The 22,240-nt window shown below is 42.8% G+C and overlaps 1 protein-coding gene across 2 annotated transcripts in view; it reads right to left on the reverse strand.

Annotated features, from left to right (window-relative positions):
- Positions 1–20,493, reverse strand: part of BNC1 (basonuclin zinc finger protein 1) — a 36,909-nt gene extending 16,416 nt beyond the window's left edge. Inside the window, exon 1 of one of the 2 annotated variants that reach the window (XM_081838833.1) lies at positions 20,335–20,493. Coding sequence is in view for 1 of the 2 variants with exons in the window: in XM_081838832.1 (XP_081694958.1) it covers positions 20,063–20,071 (9 nt within the window). In the remaining variant the exon portion in view is untranslated. Of the gene's footprint in view, positions 1–20,062; positions 20,308–20,334 lie in introns of those variants that run through there. The other variant, XM_081838832.1, reaches the window with a different exon arrangement.
- Between the last annotated feature and the right edge of the window lie 1,747 nt (positions 20,494–22,240).

Here is a 22,240-nt window from a genome sequence, read left to right on the forward strand (position 1 = left end):
GTTTGTGTGTAATTTTGCCAGGTACACACCTTTTTGCATTTCTCTGTGCTATTTTTTAAAACAATATATGGATTTTCATGCACACTTTTCCCCCACCACATGCATTTCTGTACACAACAAATGGTTGCAAAATTCAGAAATGTGCAAATTTCAACAGATTGCTGTGTTTCGGTTGGAATATTGTTCCGGAAAGCATGAATTTGGTGGGGTTGCTTTTAAATGTGAACTGAACTAAATTTCTCCCCTGCAGGTTATTCCATGTTTTCATATATATAAAAAAATCTTTTCCCACAGAAAGCTAGCACATCAGAGAGAACCATTCTCCTAGCTCAGCCTTCTCTGTCTAATATTTAGGGTCAAATGACAAATTATGCTAAATGTGTTTCTTTCCACCTCTCTCTCTTTAACTAAAAGCAGCCACAGGGATGGGGAGGGTGACCTAGATCAGCACAGCAGCACAAGGGGTGGGGGCGGGTTTCCCTATGCATCCGCTTCCTGCTGAAAGATCCCATAAAGCTGCCATTTCACCCCCAGCTTTGGGGGAGCATTTTCAAAAGAGAAACACCCTGTGCTAGCGTCTTTGATCTGAATCTGTTCCTCCTTGCAGCTGCTGTTAGGTTGCTGTTTTTTTAAAAGAGAGAGGGGGGGGGGAGGAGAACCCCAGTCACAAAATTCAAAGATATGTTTAGCATCACATGTAGTTTGACCCACATTTGCTACATGCCAACAAATAAATGGGACTTAAAAAATGCTTCACCTTAGATTGTACCCAACAATAAGAAAGCAAAGGGCAAGATTTCCCCCCCCAAACCATGTATTTAAATGCTTCTAACTATGAAACTATAGGTACCAATTGCAACCCAGGTCATTTAAAAGATGTGTTATGTAGGGCTATCTTTTAAAATCTAAACAAAAAACGAAACAAAAAATCCTTCTAGTAGCACCTTAGAGACCAACTAAGTTTGTTATGAGCTTTCGTGTGCACGCACACTTCTTCAGATACACTGAAACAGAAGTCACCAGACCCTTATATATAGTGAGAGGGTGGGGAGGGGTCTTACTCAGAAGGGTGGTGGGAATGGGTGATTGGCTGATAGGTGTGGTAAACCTGTTGACGTCTGTTAACAACTGCAGTTGGTCTTACAGGAAAAAGCAAGGGGTGAGATGGCTAAAAGTAGCTTTATCATGTATAATGAGATCAGAATCCAATGTCTCTATTCAGACCAGGTCTCTCCATGGTTTTAAGTTTGGTAATATGTTGCAATTCAGCAACTTCTTGTTCCAGTCTATTTCTGAAATTCTTTTGTAATAAGACAGCTACTTTGAGATCTTGTATAGAATGTCCTGGGAGATTGAAGTGTTCTACTGGTTTCTCTGTCTTGTGATTCCTGATGTCAGATTTATGTCCATTTATCCTTTGGCGTAGGGTTTGTTTTAAAATCTAGTTCTTCTTCCTGTAGTTCCAGGGATGGGAATCTGTGGCCCTCCAGATAGATGTTGCTAGATTCCAGCTGCCATCATCTCTGACCTGGGATGCTGACTGGGGCTGATGGAACTCCAGAAATATCTGAAAGACTGTGAGTTCCCCAACCCTGGTAGGGCATGTCATTTTAGGGGGTGAAACTTAATTTTTGCTTTCCCCCCAGTTATGGGTGTGAGGAATTAAAATCTGCTATTATTATTGTCATCAGATAACATATAAAATTATTATTATTATTATTATTATTATTAAGCTTGGTAAGTCTATGTTTGGTGAAGAAGCACATAAACAGCTTTCAGAAAACCAAAGAATTTTAATGTTACCTTCTGAAAATGTTGGGTAATGATGACGTTGATGATGATTAAATAATCTGCAAGTACTTGGCAATCATTTTTATATATTTACATGCAACTGTACACACATTTACCAAGCAAAACGATATTATTTTAGCTAGAATATCTTTGGAATTCCCAGGTCATGCTACAACTTTTTAACAACCCTCATTTGGGGAATTTGAAAGCTGAAGAACTCATCACGCCCTACTGCGCTAGCTCATTTTGCAAGGACTGAAACTTAAGCAAAGAAATTTAAGTCAACCGGACATATGAGTTTTAACTGCGTAAGTTTGCATGGGTAAAAAAAGAGTATCTGCAAAGGGGGGAGGGGAAATCTTTAGATGATGTCACTACAGGCATCATTCTGCAAGTAGTGCACTGTGTCATATTTCATAGAAACTTGGTCAGGCAAGGCCTCCTTCCACCTGCCTTGCCCCACCCTCTAGTCTCTGCTTCTTAATTTATATTGTATTATTTTATGTACTGTGGCTTGCCGTTGTTTTATTGACTATAGTTTAGAAATTATTTATTGTAACTGTTGAGTGGATTTCTTTTTAACTTTTATATGTTGGCATTATTATTTTATACTGTTCTAATGATTGTTGAATGTTACTTTTTTGGTGTAGGTTGCTTATTTTAAAGTTTTGCTTTATTACCACATTTTTGTACAGTGGTGTCCCACAAGACGAATGCCTCGCAAGACGGAAAACTCACTAGCCGAAAGAGTTTTCTGTTTTGGAGGTGCTTCGCAAAACGAATTTCCTATGGGCTTGCTTCACAAGACGAAAATGTCTTGCGAGTTCCTGCGGGGTTTTTTTCCTCCCCCCCCCTTTTCTAAGCCGCTAAGCCGCTTATCCGCTTATCCGCTAAGCCAATAAGCCGCTAAAAGCCGCTAAACCGCTAATAGCGCTAATCCACTAAGCCGTCAATGGGCTTGCTTCGCAAGACGAAAAAAACGCTAGACAAAGAGACTCGCGGAACGGATTCTTTTCGTCTTGCGAGGCACCACTGTATTGCATTAGATTGTTATAAGGTGTACATTTTTTGTTTCTTCAGCTTGTAAACCACCTTAAGTATTGTAAGATAGAAAGACGGTATACAAATTATAAATGATGATGATAGTAAGTCGCAGGTGAGCTTGGCATTTACAGTGAGCAATCGCTGATAGGAATGTTATGATTCCGAATAAGTTACATTCCCAATCTCACTCATTCTCACACAGACAAATACATACAGCCCATGCTGGTTAGGGGGAAAAGTGTTTCCTGAGGGCCAGAGAAAGGGCCATATTTGACCCCACCCCTGAAAGAGGCCTTCATGCACATTTTTTCTTCCCAGTGCTATTTTTCAAAAGAAAAAAGGGCCAGAATTCACCATCAACAGTTCCTGTTTTTGTCTTAGAATGGCAATGGTGCTCACATGAGAGGCGCCAGAACTGGGTTCTGGCGAGTTCTGACGAGGAAAAAAAAAGCCCTTCCCATCCCCCATCCCGAGTAGTAAAAAGGCACCCAGTGTGGTAATTAATAGTAAAACAGAGAGAAAATGGGGGGGGGGGGGATATTGGGACAGGGGAGGAATGATCATTTGCAGAAAGCAACTAAATTCCTTTGTGTTTAAAAGCAATCTCCGTGACTGATACCTCCACTGCCTGTTTATGGCAGCCCCCTGTACCTTGTGTACAGTTGCACAGAAAAAGGAATTCAAGCAAGCGTAGTAGTAGTAGTAGTAGTAGTAATAATAATAATAATAATAATAATAATAATAATAATAATAATAATTTATTATTTATATCCCGCCCATCTGGCTGGGCCTCCCCAGCCATTCTGGGCAGCTCCCAACAGAATACCAAAAGCATGATAAAAGATCAAACATTAAAAACTTCCCTAAATAGGCCTGCTTTCAGATGTCTTCTAAAAGTCAGATAGTTGTTTATTTCCTTGACATCTGATGGGAGGGTGTTCCACAGAGCGGGCACCACCACCAAGAAGGCCCTCTGCCTGGTTTCCCTCACTTTCCCTCACTTCCACATAATGGGGTACACTATCGAAGGAAATGTAACCCTCTTAGAAATTAAATTAATTGATAATTAATTAATTGATAGTTTTCCTATTGATACAAGTACCGGTCCTTTAAGGAAGCAGGAGCTTCCATCTTCAACATCATCAACGACAACCTTTGGTTACTCTAGAGAAACGAGAGCATTGGACAGTATATATAAAAGTATATTATTATTATTATTATTATTATTATTATTATTATTATTTTGCCATTTATCCGAAGATCCCAAGGCGGTTTGCAACAGAAAAATAGGGAATGAGAATACAAAATAAAACAAAAACAAACCAATAACCCTCTTCCCACAAACACATTTGAAAAGCCATAGGCCTGGTTATAGAGAAACATTTTTGTCTGGTGCCTAAAGATATATAAGAAAGGTGCTAGACCAGCCTCCCTGAGGGGAGTATTTCACAAATCGGGAGCCACTGCAGAAAAGGCCCATTCTTATGCTGCCAGCTGCCAGAGACACATGAAGAAGGTTCTCAGGTTATGAGTGTAAGATCTGGGTTGGTTCATATAAAAAATAAAAATAGAGTCCAGGTTACAGCAATGGTATTAAAGGGGAATCTCAAAAAAGTTTAAAGGCTATGGATGGAGGAACACTTTGTAGGAGTGGTTCGTTTAAAAAACGTTAAGTAAATCAGTAAGCGAACTTTGCAAAAACTAAGAAATGTACCTGAGAAAAAGCAATCACTTTCCTGTGAATTTACAACACATGCATCACAACACACACTGAGAACTGAGCTCTGAGAGTCACTTTGCTTTAGATAGCCGGTTAGCCCAGCAGTTGGCATACTTCTGATAGAGCCGCAGAAAGTCATAAATTTTCTTTATAAGGTTCATCTAAGTGGGATGGGGGGTGGGGAGAAAGTATGTTGTGTTGAGCCAAGGCCTCGTTGACTTCACGAGATGTCAACTATAACTGGAGTTCAATTATATTACCTCACTGCACTCCTTCAAGATGCTGTACTTTCCATAGACAGCGGTGTGTTCATCAGCCCCAGAAGATCAGAGTTAGATCAGCATTCCATAAATAAAGAGAGTCCGCAAAGAGGCGTCCCAGCAAAATTGTAAGGGGGATGGTTTTCAAAGGCAGTTGTCCAAACAGATACATCAAGATGCAATCTAATATTCTTTCAGATAACCTTCACTTATTTCATGGGCTTTTACTTTCTTTCTTCATTCATCAAATTTCATCACTTCCTCGCACTTTTTGTTTGATTTGTTAGGCTTGGGTTAGGCTGTATCCCTGTCTGCTTACAGGCACGAACCTCTATATAAGATTGCAAGAATGCTAAATACAACAAGGTATCCATTTGCTAGATCCTGGGCCAGATTACTGAATATTCAGCTGATGTTGTAGGATAGTTGTGTGGCTAAAGACTTCAGTGCCTAAGTAAGAAACCCCTGTTTACTAACCATTCCCTCCTTGCTTTTTATAGTGTCTGGATCCTGTGCATTTGTTGATACATCTCTTATTTGCTGTCATATTATATTCACTTTTGACCAGGGTGGATTTGATTTAAATCACGATTTAAATCACTAGTCAGTAAGACTCGATTTAAATAGGTTTTATTTTACAAAAAGATAAAATAAAATAGGTAAAGATAAAAAATAAAATAGGTTTTATTTTACAAAAAGACTCATTCTTGCTGGTATAATCTTAATATTGACAACCAGATGAAGGTTTCATTTTTGGAGTAATAAATTTTCAGAGTAGTTTTTACAATTCTATAAAAAATTACTGATTTGGTTATACTATTAGAAATACATAGAGAGATAATTATGAAATTATTGTGAGTATTTAAGAAGTTAACTGTTTATATTTGGACAACTTTTCTGCTGTACTTTATCGGAAGGAGAAAAATAACCATTTCCTTAATAACAATTTGAACAATTTATTTACCTAAAACAATAGCATTATAGCATATGTATCCATGTTTGTTAACCGATGTGGTTATTTTTTTTAAAAAAAAACACACCTCACAACTTAGACTGAGTTTTAGCACACATGAAAAACTTAAAACAAATCCTTATTTCCCAATGAATAGCCTTTGGACGATAATGTAACTTAAACAGAAAACTATCTTTAGAAAGATTTTTCCTCCAAAAGCATTTTATTTAAGAAATCCAATTTAAATAAAAAAAAATCTGATTTAAATTAACCCCCCCCCCCGAATTATAATTATTTTTTAAAAAAATCATAGATTTTTATCCACCCTACTTTTGACTGGAAGCCCGTTTGACGACCACTGAGTGGCATACGCACGCTACAACAGCAACAGCAATAAATTCTTTTGGGAGTCTGCCTCTGGAAACCTTCAAAACCCCCTTTAAAAAAGCAGCAGCACTTACCAGACTGGTATGAATGGTGGCAATGGCAGCTGTCAGTCTTCCTCATCACTGGACAAGGCATCACAATGACAAGGCAGGCAGACTGGTACTCCAAAGTGCTTGGCTGTGATTCAGAGGTACACCAGTACCCAGAACTGCTAGCCATTTCCCCCACTCATTTTCAGCCATTTTTTCAGTTTCCCCGCTCTCTTTTTGGGGGGCTTGTTTTGCCCTCTTTATGCCTTTTTGCAGACAAAACTGATGTATTTAATTCCTCACCTCGCATTTACACAGTCGTGCATGAGTTGAACACATGGCAAGTGGGGAGATGTCTGTATTCCACTCCTTTCCCCCTCTTTTCTTGACCCTCCCACCCCAAACCCTCAGTATCTTGCCACTGAGCACGCTCAGTTCTCATTGGCCTCTCCCCCCCACTTTAAGGGGAGGGGGCTCCCATTTCCTTCCCCTACTTCCGCATATATTGGGAATCCCTCCAGCAGGTCGATATTTCCATTTCGTTTCCTTAATGGGGGCATTTTGCTGCATAACTTTACTGCGGAGTCGACCATCAGTATATACGATGCAATTTAAAGACATAATGGCTGCGTGTCCCACCTCATAGAAAGCATTCCTCCATTTGAAGGACTGTCCCGTCTGTCCAATTTAAACATAAATAACCCTAAGGAGGGAGAGTGAGGGCACTGAAACTGCCCACCAACAGGAGTAGCTCCATCTGCACCACACATTTAAAGCAGTATCATTCCACTTTAAACAGTCATGGCTTCCCCTCATAATCCTGGGTTCTGTGGTTTGTCAAAGATGCTGAGGATAGTTAAAAGACCCCTACTCCCTTCAAAGAGTGACATTTCCAAGAGTGGTTTAATATCAATCCTTCTTCCTAGGGAATTCTGGGAACTGACATAACTTGCCACAACAATTGATTATTTTCTTTGTTGCTAATATTAACTTATGGCCTTTTATGGATGCTTCTTCCAAATGCTCAAATACCACTGGATATACTAACTCAGTAACCCTTACAACAGCCCTGTGAGGTAGTCAAGAATGAGTACAGTGGAACCTTGTGTTGTGGACATAATTTGTGATGGAGGCACGTCCGCAACTCACAGCATTCGCATCCTGAAGTGCGCATCTGCGCATGCACAAGTGGCACGGTCCGCAACCCGAAAACACGTAACCTGAAGTGTCCGTAACATGAGGCACGACTGTACTACCCCCACATTGGGGGCTTTTTTTTGGCCAAAATTCACCAGAACTAAGTCCTGGCACCTCTCAGGTGAGCGCCATTGTCATTCTAAGAGAACGAGGGAGGCGTTCATGGTGAGTCCCGGCACCTCTTTTTCCAGAAAAATAGCACATTAGAGATGGGAGGCTTGAGGGACAAAGCATGCGCAATTGAAGCAACTGCATATTATTTCATTGTTCAGTCCTCCTTCCCTTTTGCTTTCCCTGTTTGTTTCCCCTGCGTATGTCTTTAGATTGTAAGCAAATTAGGGCATGGACCTGTCCTTTTGTAATCTTTAAAGTGCCACCATGCTCACTGGTGGTGCTATATAAATTAGAAAATTATTAAGTTATAATGCCATCGGAAAAGTTTCTACCAAAGCTAAGGTTTGAATCAAAGGCTTCTTGGTTCACACCTCTACCATTGGGATGACAGTACAAATGAAAGCAGATACTTCTATACAGGCAAACGTCACTGTAAGTTTTGTTCTGGCCCGCTTAATTTAAACAGAGACAGCTTTGTAGTCGGCATTTAGGGTGGCGATAAAGAGGTAGATCAGTCCCAGAGCAAAACTCGACCAACAGGACAGCTGGCAGATTTGTGAGTCTCGCAATGGAAAGCAGACCGCTATCAGAACTCATCTGTCTCTGGATTAAGGTAGAAATTCTTTCCCAAGTGCAGTTTAGGTCATTAGAACATCTAAATGCCAAATTCTCTACTCTGTGTACATGATGGGAACGAGAGAGTGATTTATAGCTTCTGCTAATAGACTGGCGAGCTTGGTACCAGCCGGCCTGTAAACAAGAGAGGGTGTTTTTCCTTTCCTTCCAGGAATCTAATTTCTTGGGTGCCATTATCCATTCAAAATATTTCCTCTGGCTGCTCTAAAATCTTCTTCCCTCCCCGAAATCCTTTTTCTTCTCACACCCTCTGTTTTAGAAAAATGTACCACCTCACTTGACACCCTTTTACGATGACAAATTTCCCCATTTTTCTTCATCTCCTCCCCACAGTGAGATCCGTACTGAACTGGGTCTGGATCAGATCTGAGCTCAGTTGTGCCCCTGGTCCCCTGAGATTAACCTTGGGAACTGCCTGCAAAATGTCAAGAATGGCGGTATAAAATTAAATGGGTCTGTTTATTAGGCAGTTGGCCTCTCTTAGCACATCTCGTGCATTTCCCTGTTGTTTACAACACATCCAGAAGGAGTCCTGAAGCAATTTACAAGAACTTGCAAGATTCAAAAGGTAGATAGATGACGTGCAGCAGAATTTCAGTTCCACGGAAAGATTTAGGACACAGTGATGATTGCCAGGGAAGGAGAGGGCAGGATTTGAAGTGAAGCATAACTGCCCATTAAAAGGCAACCCGGGAGCCTGCTTTTATAACTCAGATCCTCCAAGTGTACCTACTTTCCATGGATTTACAGAAGCCATTCTAGTTTCTGATTTGATCTCGGAATGTCCTGCTTTTCCTTAGGACATCCCTATTTTCATTAGAGAAATGTTGGAGGGTATGGAGTTTTCTGACCCCCGAGCCAAGGAGATAAGTAACTATACAACCTATAGAAGATATCTGAAGGCAGCCCTGTTTAGGGATTTTTAAAAAAATGTTTAATGTTTTATTATGTTTTCATATATGTTGGAAGTCACCCAGAATGGTTGGAGCAACCTAGTCAGATGTGTGGGGTAATCATCATCATCATCATCAGTGGTTTTTTTAGGGGGGGTACGCAGGGGTACGCATACCCCTAAACATTTTGTGAATCCGATGACAGCTTCATTTCCTTTCCAGGTGATTTTCTTGAGTCAAAATGAGAGTACCCCTAAAAATTTATATGTATATTTTTAGAAAAAAAGCAATGATAATAATATTAAATAGGGCAGCTGTATTTTCATCAGAGAAATGTTGAGGGGCATGATAACTGGATTATTGTATTGTTGCAACCTGCCTTGGGAACTTATGGTGAAGGGTGGGTAAGATGTGGCATAATGTCATATGGTGGTAATTTCCTAACACTCTACACATGATGTACTCTGAAATATGCTTTTAAACTCAAGGTCTAGATTAGAAGATGAAGCCAGTATACATTTGCAAAATGTAGGATATAATGCCCTGATCCAAAGCTGTGTGTACGTTTTTCTGTATGCCAGGATTTCTCTGTTTTAAAATGAAAGGAAGGCAGATATTCACCACCATTGAAATGAATGGAGAAGTCCTGTTGAACATGGAAGATCCATGTGTTGTTAACTTACAGGTTAGTGAAAGTTACACCTTCAAAAGGTGGAGTAGAAGAAAAGAAGCATACAAATTTCTTTGGGGCTACTGTGTTTCTAAAGATAAACTTTAGAAATATATATTAAAGTTTACATTTGGTTTGCCAATACTTTGCACATACTTTGTACATGTCAGCTCCCAAGTAAGACCCATTGAGTTCAATTATATTGAATTAGGCTTAAGTCTATTTATTGCTACTATTTAGGGCTATAGGAAGCTGCCTCATGCAGTCACCTCATTGGTCCATCTAGCTCAGTACATTCTAGTTCAGCCTTTGCTAACCTGGCCAGGTGCCCCAGAAGTTTGGGGCTCAGCCCCAGCCATCAGCAGGTTGATGAAGGCTGGCCTAGTCTGACCAACAGCTGGTCTTAGGGGTTTCAGAAGTCATTCCCAGCCCATTCCCAGCCCCACAGTGTCTCCTTCTTGGAGATGTCAGGGGCAACAGAAAGGATTCAGCAGAAACAAAGTCAGTGCTCTCCCACTGAACTTCAGTCCTTCCCCAAAATTAAAAAAGAGAGAAAAAGAGAGCTGTCTCTGTTTAAATCAAGCGGGCCACTCTCATGCACATTATGTCAAGTGGATGCAGGAAGCTGCCATTTTGGCAGACCATTGCTCCATCCAGTATTGTCTACTCCAGGGGGGAAGCACTGTGATGCCCTCCAGATGCTGTTGAACTCCAATTCCCATTAGTCACAGCCAGTTTGGCAAACGATCAGGGATGATGGGACTTGTAGTTCAGGAACATCTGGAGGGCACCACACTGGCTATCTGGTCTACCCTGATTGGCTGTGGCTGGTTTCGGACAGAATGTCTTTCCTAGCCATGCCTGGAGATGCTAGAATCGAACCTGGGACTTTCTGCATGCAATGCAGATGTTCTGCCCCTGAGCGATGACCCTTCTCTGGGCTTCCCTGGAACCTTTGTGCCTCCAGATGTTGCTGAACTACAACTCCCACCCTCCCTGTCCATTGACCATGCTGGCTGGGGTTGATGGAAGTTGGAGCCCAACAACTTCTGAAGAATCACAGACTCACCTTCGCTCCTCTTTCTGAAGGGCTATATGGTGCAAGTTGATTTCAAAAGTAAAGAACCTTAAGAAAAGAGAGTGACGTTGAAGGAGAATGGAAAGTTACTCATCAAAAGCCAGCAGCAGTCAGACTGCACATCATCCCTTGGTCACTGTGTTCTCCATTATGGTGAGATGTTTCGTATTTCTGTGTAAATCATAGTAACTGTTACTAAAGGTGCACCTATACTTAAAAATTAGCAAGTGCAAGTTGTATGCAAATCAGTGGCCTCTTTAGTCCTCTTTTTTGTGATCTGCAAGTAGTCATCCTGTAGCTCATTCTTGCCTGATACAACTCTATCACACACTTTTACTGGTTCCGTATTTTCAGTTCTTCCTTTAACTAGTTCAAAATCAGCTTGCTTGACTCTAGAATGTATTCAACCTCAAACCTTTTCCAGCAGAAAAACATCTCGGTTGCCATCACTTAGTAATAGTGAGTAATAGTGCTACTGTATTCTGCTCTGGTCAGACCTCACCTGGAGTACTGTGTCCAGTTCTGGGCACCACAGTTCAAGAAGGACACTGACAAACTGGAACGTGTCCAGAGGAGGGCAACCAAAATGGTCAAAGGCCTGGAAACGATGCCTTATGAGGAACGGCTAAGGGAGCTGGGCATGTTTAGCCTGGAGAAGAGGAGGTTAAGGGGTGATATGATAGCCATGTTCAAATATATAAAAGGATGTCACATAGAGGAGGGAGAAAGGTTGTTTTCTGCTGCTCCAGAGAAGCGGACACGGAGCAATGGTTCCAAACTTCAAGAAAAAAGATTCCACCTAAACATTAGGAAGAACTTCCTGACAGTAAGAGCTGTTCGACAGTGGAATTTGCTGCCAAGGAGTGTGGTGGAGTCTCCTTCTTTGGAGGTCTTTAAGCAGAGGCTTGACAACCATATGTCAGGAGTGCTCTGATGGTGTTTCCTGCTTGGCAGGGGGTTGGACTCGATGGCCCTTGTGGTCTCTTCCAACTCAATGATTCTATGATTCTATGATCACTTACTTCAGCATGGACCTATTTAGCCTAGCATGTAAAAAAGTAAATAGAGATTTCTTCCCTACCACAACTAGCTCAGAATAGCTAATTTAAAAGTTTTCTCCACTTCCCAATTTTTTTTTTTAAAAAAACTCCTCTCCCAAGATGGAGATTTTATTTGAATGGTCAACTCCTTAAGGCCAAGGTTAAAAGCTATTCCCCTTCCCAAAGTTTCTACTCATTGGAAAGGAATGCTGCCTGCTTGAAAATTAACATGATGGCATTGCATCATTAGAGGCAATTATTAAAAATCTGTTGTGCTCATCCTCAGGAGAATATGTGGGGTTTTTTTCTGTTTTACATTGTGTAATGTAAACTGCAAAAGATATATTGCGTAAGTCTCTAATGTTGTTGATGATATCTTGTGCATATACTCTGTGCGGTTGAGTTTAAAATGTATGGAGTTGCATAAGATACAGTTGCACGATCCAGTTCAGATGTAGGTTTTCTTTTTGCCCGAGAGCTAAGGTCACATCTGCACTCCTATACCTCTTTAACAGTCGTGGCTCTCTCAGGGAAATGTAGTTTGCTAAAGGTGCTGGGAATTATAGCTCTGGGAGGGGTCTCCTAACAACTCTCAGCACCCTTAGCAAAGTACAGTCCCCTGGATTCTTTGGAGGGGGGAGCCATATCTGTTTAAAGTTGTATAAGAATGCTTGACAGGTAAACTATGGATGTGACCTAAATCAGCTGAAACCACAGAAGATCTTGTCCTCCTGCAAGATCTGAAGCTGCGTTTTAAGATGAGGTTTCTGATGCTAATGCAATATGTACACATTGGCTAGAATGCTCAATTGCACTACAAATTTCTCTCTCTCTCTTCATTTAAATAGAGCAAATAGAGTCCAGAGGGAAAATAAACATTCATAACACTTTACTAAGTAAACTGAACAAAAACTGTGTAAAGTCTGTGGAGAAAACAACAGAGAGGTTTTGTCTTTGTTACTTGCACATAGCAGGAAGACATTGACCTAAACATACAGAGTTAAACACCCTCAGAACTATGCAGCCAATTGGAGCATGTGCTTCCTTAGTGATGATCACACCACTGTGTTTGGTTACTAAAGGCTATTTCCACCACCATTGCTGCTCTTCATTGACTGACTCACTAATTAACCCTTAAGCTACACATGGAATGATCTCTGTTGTACTTCCAACATCTCTTTCTGTCCATGAGGCTCGAAAGCAATTTAAGCGTCATGTACAAAAGCACTATAAGCCTTAGGGATGATGCGCCACTAACAATCAAATCCTAAATCTCTAAGGGCTATAGCATGCATGGTTTTCTTTGCATTATATATCAGTGTATACATTACATAGGAAGTCCAAATTTTAGTCAGTGTTGACGCTCACCTTTTGGAAATCCGAGATCAAATTCACAAGCGCTCAAAAACAGATCATTATTCCCACACTTTTTGGACATAGGCTGCATTCAAATGGCAGTTTATTCCATTTTCCTGACGCTTCCCCACTCTTAATTTCTGCATTCTGTTTGAGCTTTCACATGACATTGAATGCTAGCCCCAGAAATACAGCCCAAGTGTAACACTAATTTTCATGTTATTTGCTTCTAGAAAAAAATCTGTTTGCTAATAACGCGGCAATGAGTGCTAAACTTGAGCTGCATTCTGCTGTCTTTCTGGAACTGGCTTTTATGCCATGTGAAAGCTCAAATAGAAGGCAGAAATTACTGTATTTTTCTGTGTATAAGACTATATTGTTTCCTAAATTTTTGAAATTTTAAAAAAGGGGTCGTCTTATACACGGATAGTGCATAGTGTGTTTTCTTAATTTTGAATCCCCCAAAATAGGGACCATCTTATACACGGAAAAATACGGTAACAATCGAGGGAATGCCAGGAAATGGAAAAAAATGCCATATGAATGCAACCATATACACATGAATATTGGACCATGATTTAGGGCAAGTGTGAGGAGCCTTTGTCCTTCCAGGTGCTGTTGGACTATAACTCCCATTAGGTCCAATGGCCTACAGTTCAGCAACACCTGGAGGACCAAAGGTTCCCTATACCTGCTTTAGGGGAGTGAGAGTTGCTCAGCGGTAGAATAACTGTTTTGCATGCAGAAGGTCCCAGGATTGATCTCTCACATCTCCAGGTGGGTTGGCAATGTCCCCTGTCTAAAACCCTGGGCAGTCGCTGTCAGTCAATGCGAACCAAAGGGAGCCGATATTGCTGGACTACAGCTCCCATCATCCCTGATGCAGGCCGGGGATGATGGGAGTTGGAGTTCCACATCTGGATGGTACCACAGGAAATGAGCCATTGCTAATCTGATGACTAATTGAAATACTTTTTATAGCATAGTATTGGAGACATGCAAACTGACTATCCAAAGTCACAAACTTTTGGGTCTACCCAGGAGAAAAAAAGCAGGAAGGGAATGCTTTTGCTGACTAATGGCCACCAACCTAGACAGCATCTTAAAAAGCAGAGACATCACCTTGCCCACAAAGGTCCGTATAGTTAAAGCTATGGTTTTCCCAGTAGTGATGTATGGAAGTGAGAGCTGGACCACAAAGAAGGCTGATCGCTGAAGAATTGATGCTTTTGAATTATGGTGCTGGAGGAGACTCTTGAGAGTCCCATGGACTGCAAGAAGATCAAACCTATCCATTCTTCAGGAAATCAGCCCTGAGTGCTCACTGGAAGGACAGATCCTGAAGCTGAGGGTCCAATATTTTGGCCACCTCATGAGAAGAGAAGACTCCCTGGAAAAGACCCTGATGTTGGGAAAGATGGAGGGCACAAGGAGAAGGGGACGCCAGAGGACGAGATGGTTGGACAGTGTTTTCGAAGCTACCAGCATGAGTTTGACCAAACTGCGGGAGGCAGTGGAAGACAGGAATGCCTGACATGCTCTGGTCCATGGGGTCACAAAGAGTCGGACATGACTAAACGACTAAACAACAACAACAACAAGATGTACAGATGACAACCACATTGGGCAGGCTGAAGTTTCTGGAGAGTTTCCTTTGGCTGTGGAAAGCTGGAATGACTCGCCAGAGTGTACAACTGGAGTATGACACCCATTGGCGCCCGGGCATCTTAGACACAGTCCCTTGGTCCCTGCCAAGGCAACCTTAGACTACTACTGTAATTTTATTTTCATGAGGGTTGTTGGCTTTGGGGGCTTTTTGTGTTGTTTAGCAGGGGTCACCTATTGTCTGAAGGGTGCACTATATGATTTATTTATTTTTGGCCTGTGTTTTATTTTTTTTTAGGGGGGTGGGTGGTATATATGTTTTGGTTTATTTTTAGGGGGTTCTGAGCACCACCAGCTTTACTTCTGTGCACTGGGTATTTTGTGGTGCCTGTGACCGTTTCCAAGATCTCCAAACAGGCCCCCAGGTACCAAAAGGTTGAGATGCCCCCCTGGAAAGGAACATTTCTTATAACGAACTGAAAGGAGGAACACAGCTGCTCGTTCTTGCTCAGCTGTCCCAAGGCAGTCACACAATTTGCCTTTGCTGGGCAGTGGTCCCTGACCACTGGTCCTGTTAGCTAGGGATGATGGGAATTGTAGTCCCAAACATCTGGAGGGCCGGAGTTTGCCTATGCCTGGCCTACACTAATGGTGCCACTGCTATTGTTCAGAGTTGGAAGGGACCACGAGTGTCATCTGGTCTCACCCCTGCAATGCAGGCATCTTTTGCCCAATGTGGGATGGGACTTGAACCCACAACCCTGAGACTCATTCCTTTAGGCAGGCATTCTGCTTCTAATGGTGGCAAGCGAAATTACTCTGCAAGTTAAAAAGGAAGGCATGAAGGGGGTGATTCAGTCCCTGTTGGTTGTCCACAGTATCTGGTAGTCCAGGTTACATACTACCTCTGAATACAGAAGCTACATTCACTGTGGCCCCATCCATTGTAGCTACCCAGCATTGACAGACCAATCCACCCATTATGGCTAGATGTGCCCAATATGGAACTTCATAAGGTTCCTTGGAATTTCATACTGGACACCTTGGGGAAGAATGTAGCAGCAGCAGCAGCAGCAGTAAAATAATAATAATAATAATAATAATAATAATAATAATAATAATAATAATAATGATGTAAAGGTAAAGGGACCCCTGACCATTAGGTCCAGTCATGACCAACTGGGGTTGTGGCGCTCATCTCGCTTTATTGGCTGAGGGGGCCCGCGTACAGCTTCCGGGTCATGTGGCCAGCATGACTAAGCCGCTTCTGGCAAACCAGAGCCGTACACAGAAACGCTGTTTACCTTCCCACCGGAGCGGTACATTTATCTACTTGCACTTTGACGTGCTTTCAAACTGCTAGGTTGGCAGGAGCAGGGACCGAGCAACGGGAGCTCACCCCATCGCGGGGATTCGAACTGCCGACCTTCTGATCGGCAAGTCCTAGGCTCTGTGGTTTAACCCACAGCGCCACCCGCGTCCCATTAATAATAATAGTAATAATACTCAAAAGATTTAGAGGACAGGCCCTCCAAGTGTTTCTGTTTTCCAGGGACAGTCCTGGATTTACAGAAACCGTCCCAGCTTCTGATTTGATTGCGGAATGTCCCGCTTTTCTTTTGGACACCCCTATTTTCATCGCAGAAATGTTGGAGGGGAAGGAGTTATGCGACCCCCCAGAGCCAAGGAGATAAGTAACTATGCAACCATTAGAAGACATCTGAAGGCAGCCCTGTATAGGGAAGTTTTTTAAAAAAATGTTTTATTATGGTTTTTTTATGTTGCAAGCTGTCCAGAGTGGCTGGGGCAACCCAATCGGATGGGCGGAGTATGACAAAGATGATGGAATAGGACGTCTCTATTTCCATCAGAGAAATGTTGGAGGATATGTTGTTGCTACCCAGCATTGATAGACCAATCCTCCCATTATCGCTTGATGTGCCCACTATGGAACATCACATGGTTCCTTAGAATTTCATATTGGGAACCTTGGGGAAGGATGTAGTAGTAGTAGTAAGGTAAAGGTAAAGGGACCCCAGACCATTAGGTCCAGTCGTGGCTGACTCTGGGGTTGCGGCGCTCATCTCGCTTTATTGGCCAAGGGAGCCAATAAAGCGTACAGCGTACAGCTTCCGGGTCAGGTCATGTGACCAGCATGACTAAGCCGCTTCTGGCGAACCAGAGCAGTGCACGGAAATGCCATTTACCATCCCGCCGGAGCGGTACCTATTTATCTACTTGCTCTGGTGTGCTTTCGAACTGCTAGGTTGGCAGGAGCAGGGACCGAGCAACGGGAGCTCACCCCGTCGTGGAGATTCGAACCGCCGACCTTCTTATCAGCAAGCCCTAGGCTCTGTGGTTTAACCCACAGCGCCACCCGCGTCCCAGTAGTAGTAGTAGTAATCACAATATTTTGCGAATGGGCCATAGCTTAATGGTAGAATATCTGTTTGGAATGCAGGCGGTCCGGGTTCAACTCCCGGCAACTTCGAGTAGGGCTGGGAGGGTCTCCCTGCCTGAAATCCTGGAGAGTAGCTGCCAATCAGTGCAGACAATACAGAGTTAGATGGACAAAGGCAAGATCCATTCATTTCCCCCACCCTACCCACAACTTTCTTCTTTACGATTAAAGACGATAAGGCAGATTCACAAGTTCCTACGGGTTTTTTTTTTAATCTGCCAGCTCACTCCATCCTAAAATATACAGCATCAGTTAAGAAATAAATCGCACCAGCGAACTATAAATGAGAAAGGAAGCTGAATTTGGGAGAAGCGGCGCTACCTAGTACAGTGGTACCTCGGGTTACATACACTTCAGGTTACATACGCTTCAGGTTACAGACTCCCCTAACCCAGAAATAGTACCTTGGGTTAAGAACTTTGCTTCAGGATGAGAACAGAAATCGTGCTCCGGCGGCGCAGCAACAGCGGGAGGCCCCATTAGCTAAAGTGGTGCTTCAGGTTAAGAACAGTTTCAGGTTAAGTACGGACCTCCAGAACGAATTAAGTACTTAACCCGAGGTACCACTGTACATAATGGATTTGAGGTTAAATGTGCACAGTCTCGGAAGAGTCCACCGAGGCAACGCAGCGATGGCGAGGCATGTCCCTTCCCAAACTAATTAAACGGATTAACTCTACTCCTCAAGAGTCAAAGAGGGAGAGCAGCCCACACGGCCTGTCGCTATCCCTAAAAATCAACATCCAGTGACTGAAGACGGGATGCATCTCTGGCAATTTGTGCTGTGATCCCAGCGTTACAATGGGTAGCCACAGCCGCCTACTTTGCAAAAAGAGAGATCCCAGGACTTTCGCTCTGTTTGAGTGTCTGTGTGTAAACAGCTGCAACCTGCACTATAATTTTTTCCTTTTTTTTAAAAAAAGCAAGTTAATGGATAGCAAGATACATTCATTTTCCGCACCCCACCCACAATTTTCATCTTTACAATTAAATACGATTAGCTGGCATTCCCTTTAACCGTCAGAGGCGCACAGTGGCAGATCTGTAGCCACAAAAGAGGCACAGTAAATGAGAAGAACATGTTGCTACATTGCATTTGAGAAAGTTTGGCTCCGAGCTATGCACTGATTAATATCAGATCTCCTCCTTTACTCGCCTCTTGACAATCTTGTCACATCTGGCTGACAAATCCTTACAAGCTTATCCAAACCAAGGCAGCCCCAGTCATGCTTGGGGTCTAGCTGGAAGGAAGCGGCAACACCAGCCGCGCACTGATGTGCCATCAGTGAAACTAATGAACCTGACTTCAGTTGCAGGCTCCCGGAACAGTAAAAAGGAGCACAACATGCCTCAAGGTTTTGCAACACAGCGCAGAGTTAGCTCACCAGAAGATAAGACAAACAATCACCTCCCAAGGTTCAAGGAGCCAAAGAACTGCATGATCAAAAAGAGAGAGAGAGAGAGAGAGATTGCTAACACACTTTAGCAGCAAGCTCAACCTAAAAAAACAGTGGTACAATTTATAAATCCTGCTCCCCACTTCCACTTTTCAAAAATAACAATTAATGTTCATATTTTACCAGCCTTCCATACCTAACTTGGGTGCTGTTAAGCAGAAACGTATTTTCTCTGTCTCCATAACTAGAAAACAATTGTTTTCCCAAGAATCCAAAGTTATCGCGTGTGGAACACATCTGTATAAAATTGCTCCCCCCCTTTCTTTCTCACAAACATTTTCAATTGGTGGGTAATTGTTTTTATTTTAAAGCAAATGTTTTTTTAAAAGGTAAGGAATGGGATGGTGGCAAGAGGCTTGGTGTGTTCACTGAGCAGGAAAGTAAAATTAAATATTTCTCTCGCTATGCCAGCAAGACAGCACAAGAGTCTGTTTTGACAGTTTTGTCATGGTGCTTTTTTACGGAATGAAATGACAAAGGACAGAAAACCCCAAAAGATACGTCGGTGTTTGCCAGTCTGGGATGGATGTAATGATTTAGTCTTCTAGTTCTTCTTGTATTTTAAAAGCACAAACAACAAACAACAACTTTGTGACAGGGGACTCCCCCCCCCCCAATGCCTATTTTGCAAGACACGTTATGGTCAGCAATGAACTATATATACAAAAGGTACACACCATTGCTGGTCTGATTCCCAAAGAAACTTTCTTTGCAAAATTGCAGTGTCTGGTCTCCTGTGCATTTTTTTTTTTTTAACATCACAATAATGATAATGTATTTGCTTAGAGCACTTGACTCAGAACACACTGAAGTCACAAATCATGACTTTTATAGCTATTAATGTACAACTAGGACCTGTACGATTAAACATTGTCAGGTCGTCATGATTTACAGCTCCTGATGCTTCAACGGGGGAAAGATTAATTGGCGGTCCGATTCTGCTTTATCACAATGATTTTCCAATAACTTATAGGCAAAGGAAGGCAATCTCATCGTTTAGGATACATTTTGTCCAGAAGGCCAGCGTTTCGTAAGTAAGGTTTGCTGTGCAAAGCACACTTACTTTGAATCAGTTTAAAAAGAAAAGGGGGAAAAAAAGATGAAATAAATCAATGGGGTTATTTCTGTGCAAACCTGCTTAGGCTCAGTCTGTTAAGCAAACAGATAATTCCAAAACACAAGGTATCAGTCAAATAAGAAATCGAGTAGTGTGTAGCACCTTGAAATCTTATTGTTTGCTATCCCAGGATAATGAAGCAATTACAGCCAATAGCATTATTTCTATAGCACAAGAGCTTGCAAGCGGGGAAGGGGGAGTTGGGAGGGAAGACAACCCAAATCCATGCACAAACTACAAAAGAACTTTCCTTACCTCCGACATTCTTACGGAGCATGTGTTTTGAGCGCTATAAAACAGTTTCCCATCCCCTCTGCTGTGAGTTGTACAAAGAAGAACCAGGAAACATTCCTGTCTGTACAAGTAAGGGAGGCAGAATCATCACACGCCTTGGTCTTTTTTACCCTTGTCTGAAGCAGAGAGCACCTCCACGCCTGATGTGCGCTTACAGTGAGCACAGGGGAGTGAAATCAGATCCCTCCTCCAGAAACCTCCACTCCTAAGTTGTGACTGCCTCTCTCTCTCACCTCTCCAGGATGCTCCCACCTCAGCGCTCCGGAGGGGAGTGTTTCGGCATGCCCCTCCAGTCACAGGGCAGACCCCTCACAGCTGGCTGGGAGAGGGCATGACACTCATCCTTCACAGAGACTTGATCAAAAGGAGTCAGGGCGACCCCAGGCTCTCCTAATGCAGCGCGGGGAGAGTCTCTCTACCTCTGCTCTTACCGCCTAACTAAGGCATTAAATCAATGCAGCTAACCTAAGGCCTATATTATTATTTTTTGCTCCTGCCCAAGAATGTGAACAACTTTCTGCAAGTAAAGCTTAGTGTGGTGTTCTTTGTTTTTGCTTTTTTTTTAATGCGGGGGGAAACACTTCCCACCTTTTTTATTTTTTAGTACAGTGGTACTTCAGGTTACATACAGTTCAGGTTACAGACTCTGCTAACCCAGAAATAGTGCTTCAGGTTAAGAACTTTGCTTCAGGATGAGGACAGAAATTGTTCAGGTTAAGAACAGACCTCCGGAACGAATTAAGTACTTAACCCGAGGTACCACTGTACTTAATTCGTTCTGGAGGTCCGTTCTTAACCTGAAACTGTTCTTAACCTGAAGCACCACTTTAGCTAATGGGGCCTCCTGCTGCTGCCGCTGCGCCACCGGAGCCCGATTTCTGTTCTCATCCTGAAGCAAAGTTCTTAACCTGAAGCACTATTTCTGGGTTAGCGGAGTCTGTAACCTGAAGCGTATGTAACCTGAGGTACCACTGTACATGCAAAAGGTGATTTCTTGAGTTGCATCACAATGCTTTAAAAATGGTTAAATAAAGCGAGAAAGATTTTTTTATAAAAAAAGGAAAAGTTTTTTTAATAAAATGAGGAGGGGGAAAGCAAGTAAGAGGGGCACATCAAAACAAGACTTTGATCAGATATACTAATCGATGCGTGCTGTGAAAACCAACATATCGTATGTAGAGGGCAATTATCACTTCCTAGTATGCAGAGCCAGCATTCGGTTGCAAAGCTGGAACCCTGCCAATTAAACTTGGAAGCCCACATATAAGAGCAGGTGGCGCTGTGGGTTAAACCACAGAGCCTAGGACTTGCCGATCAGAAGGTTGGCGGTTCGAATCCCCGCGACAGGGTGAGCTCCCGTTGCTCGGTCCCTGCTCCTGCCAACCTAGCAGTTCGAAAGCACGTCAAAGTGCAAGTAGATACATAGGTACCGCTCCGGCGGGAAGGTAAACGGCGTTTCCGTGCGCTGCTCTGGTTCATCAGAAGCGGCTTAGTCATGCTGGCCACATGACCCGGAAGCTGTATGCCGGCTCCCTTGGCCAGTAAAGCGAGAGGAGCGCCGCAACCCCAGAGTCGTCCGCGACTGGACCTAATGGTCAGGGGTCCCTTTACCTTTACTAACATAGTGGAACACTATAGCTTATGCTTGCTGAGTTAAACCATCGGTCCAGCTAGCTCAGTATTGCCTACACAGGCTGGCAGCAGCTCTCTAGGGTTTCAGACAGAGGACATTCCCAGTCCTACCTGTAGATGCCTACAAATGACCAGGGACCCTCTGCATTTAAGGCAGAATGAGTGGAAAGCTGCAGTTCCTTTTTCTTGTCTCCCTCTAGAAGGCAGCTCAGCTCAGGAAGTAAATAACTCATCCCAGTGGCAGGCACCTCTCTTACCAATATTCATATTCTCTCTCTCTCTCTCTCTCTCTCTCTCTCTCTCTCCCTCTCCTAACACGCTTTATTGTGTGTTATATTGCACTCTAACATGACCTAGAACCTGGAACCTGGGGGTAAGGTCATGCAAATGAAGGGGTGGAGCTATGCAGATTGGGGCAGGTTTGTTTATTGGCATTTCCCAATAAACTGAGGTCCAGCGCCGAGGGCCTTCTGGCGGTTCCCTCATTGCGAGAAGCAAAGCTACAGG

Source organism: Podarcis erhardii, assembly GCF_964252035.2.
Source record: "Podarcis erhardii genome assembly, chromosome: 14".
In the NCBI taxonomy this organism is placed as follows: Eukaryota; Metazoa; Chordata; class Lepidosauria; order Squamata; family Lacertidae; genus Podarcis; species Podarcis erhardii.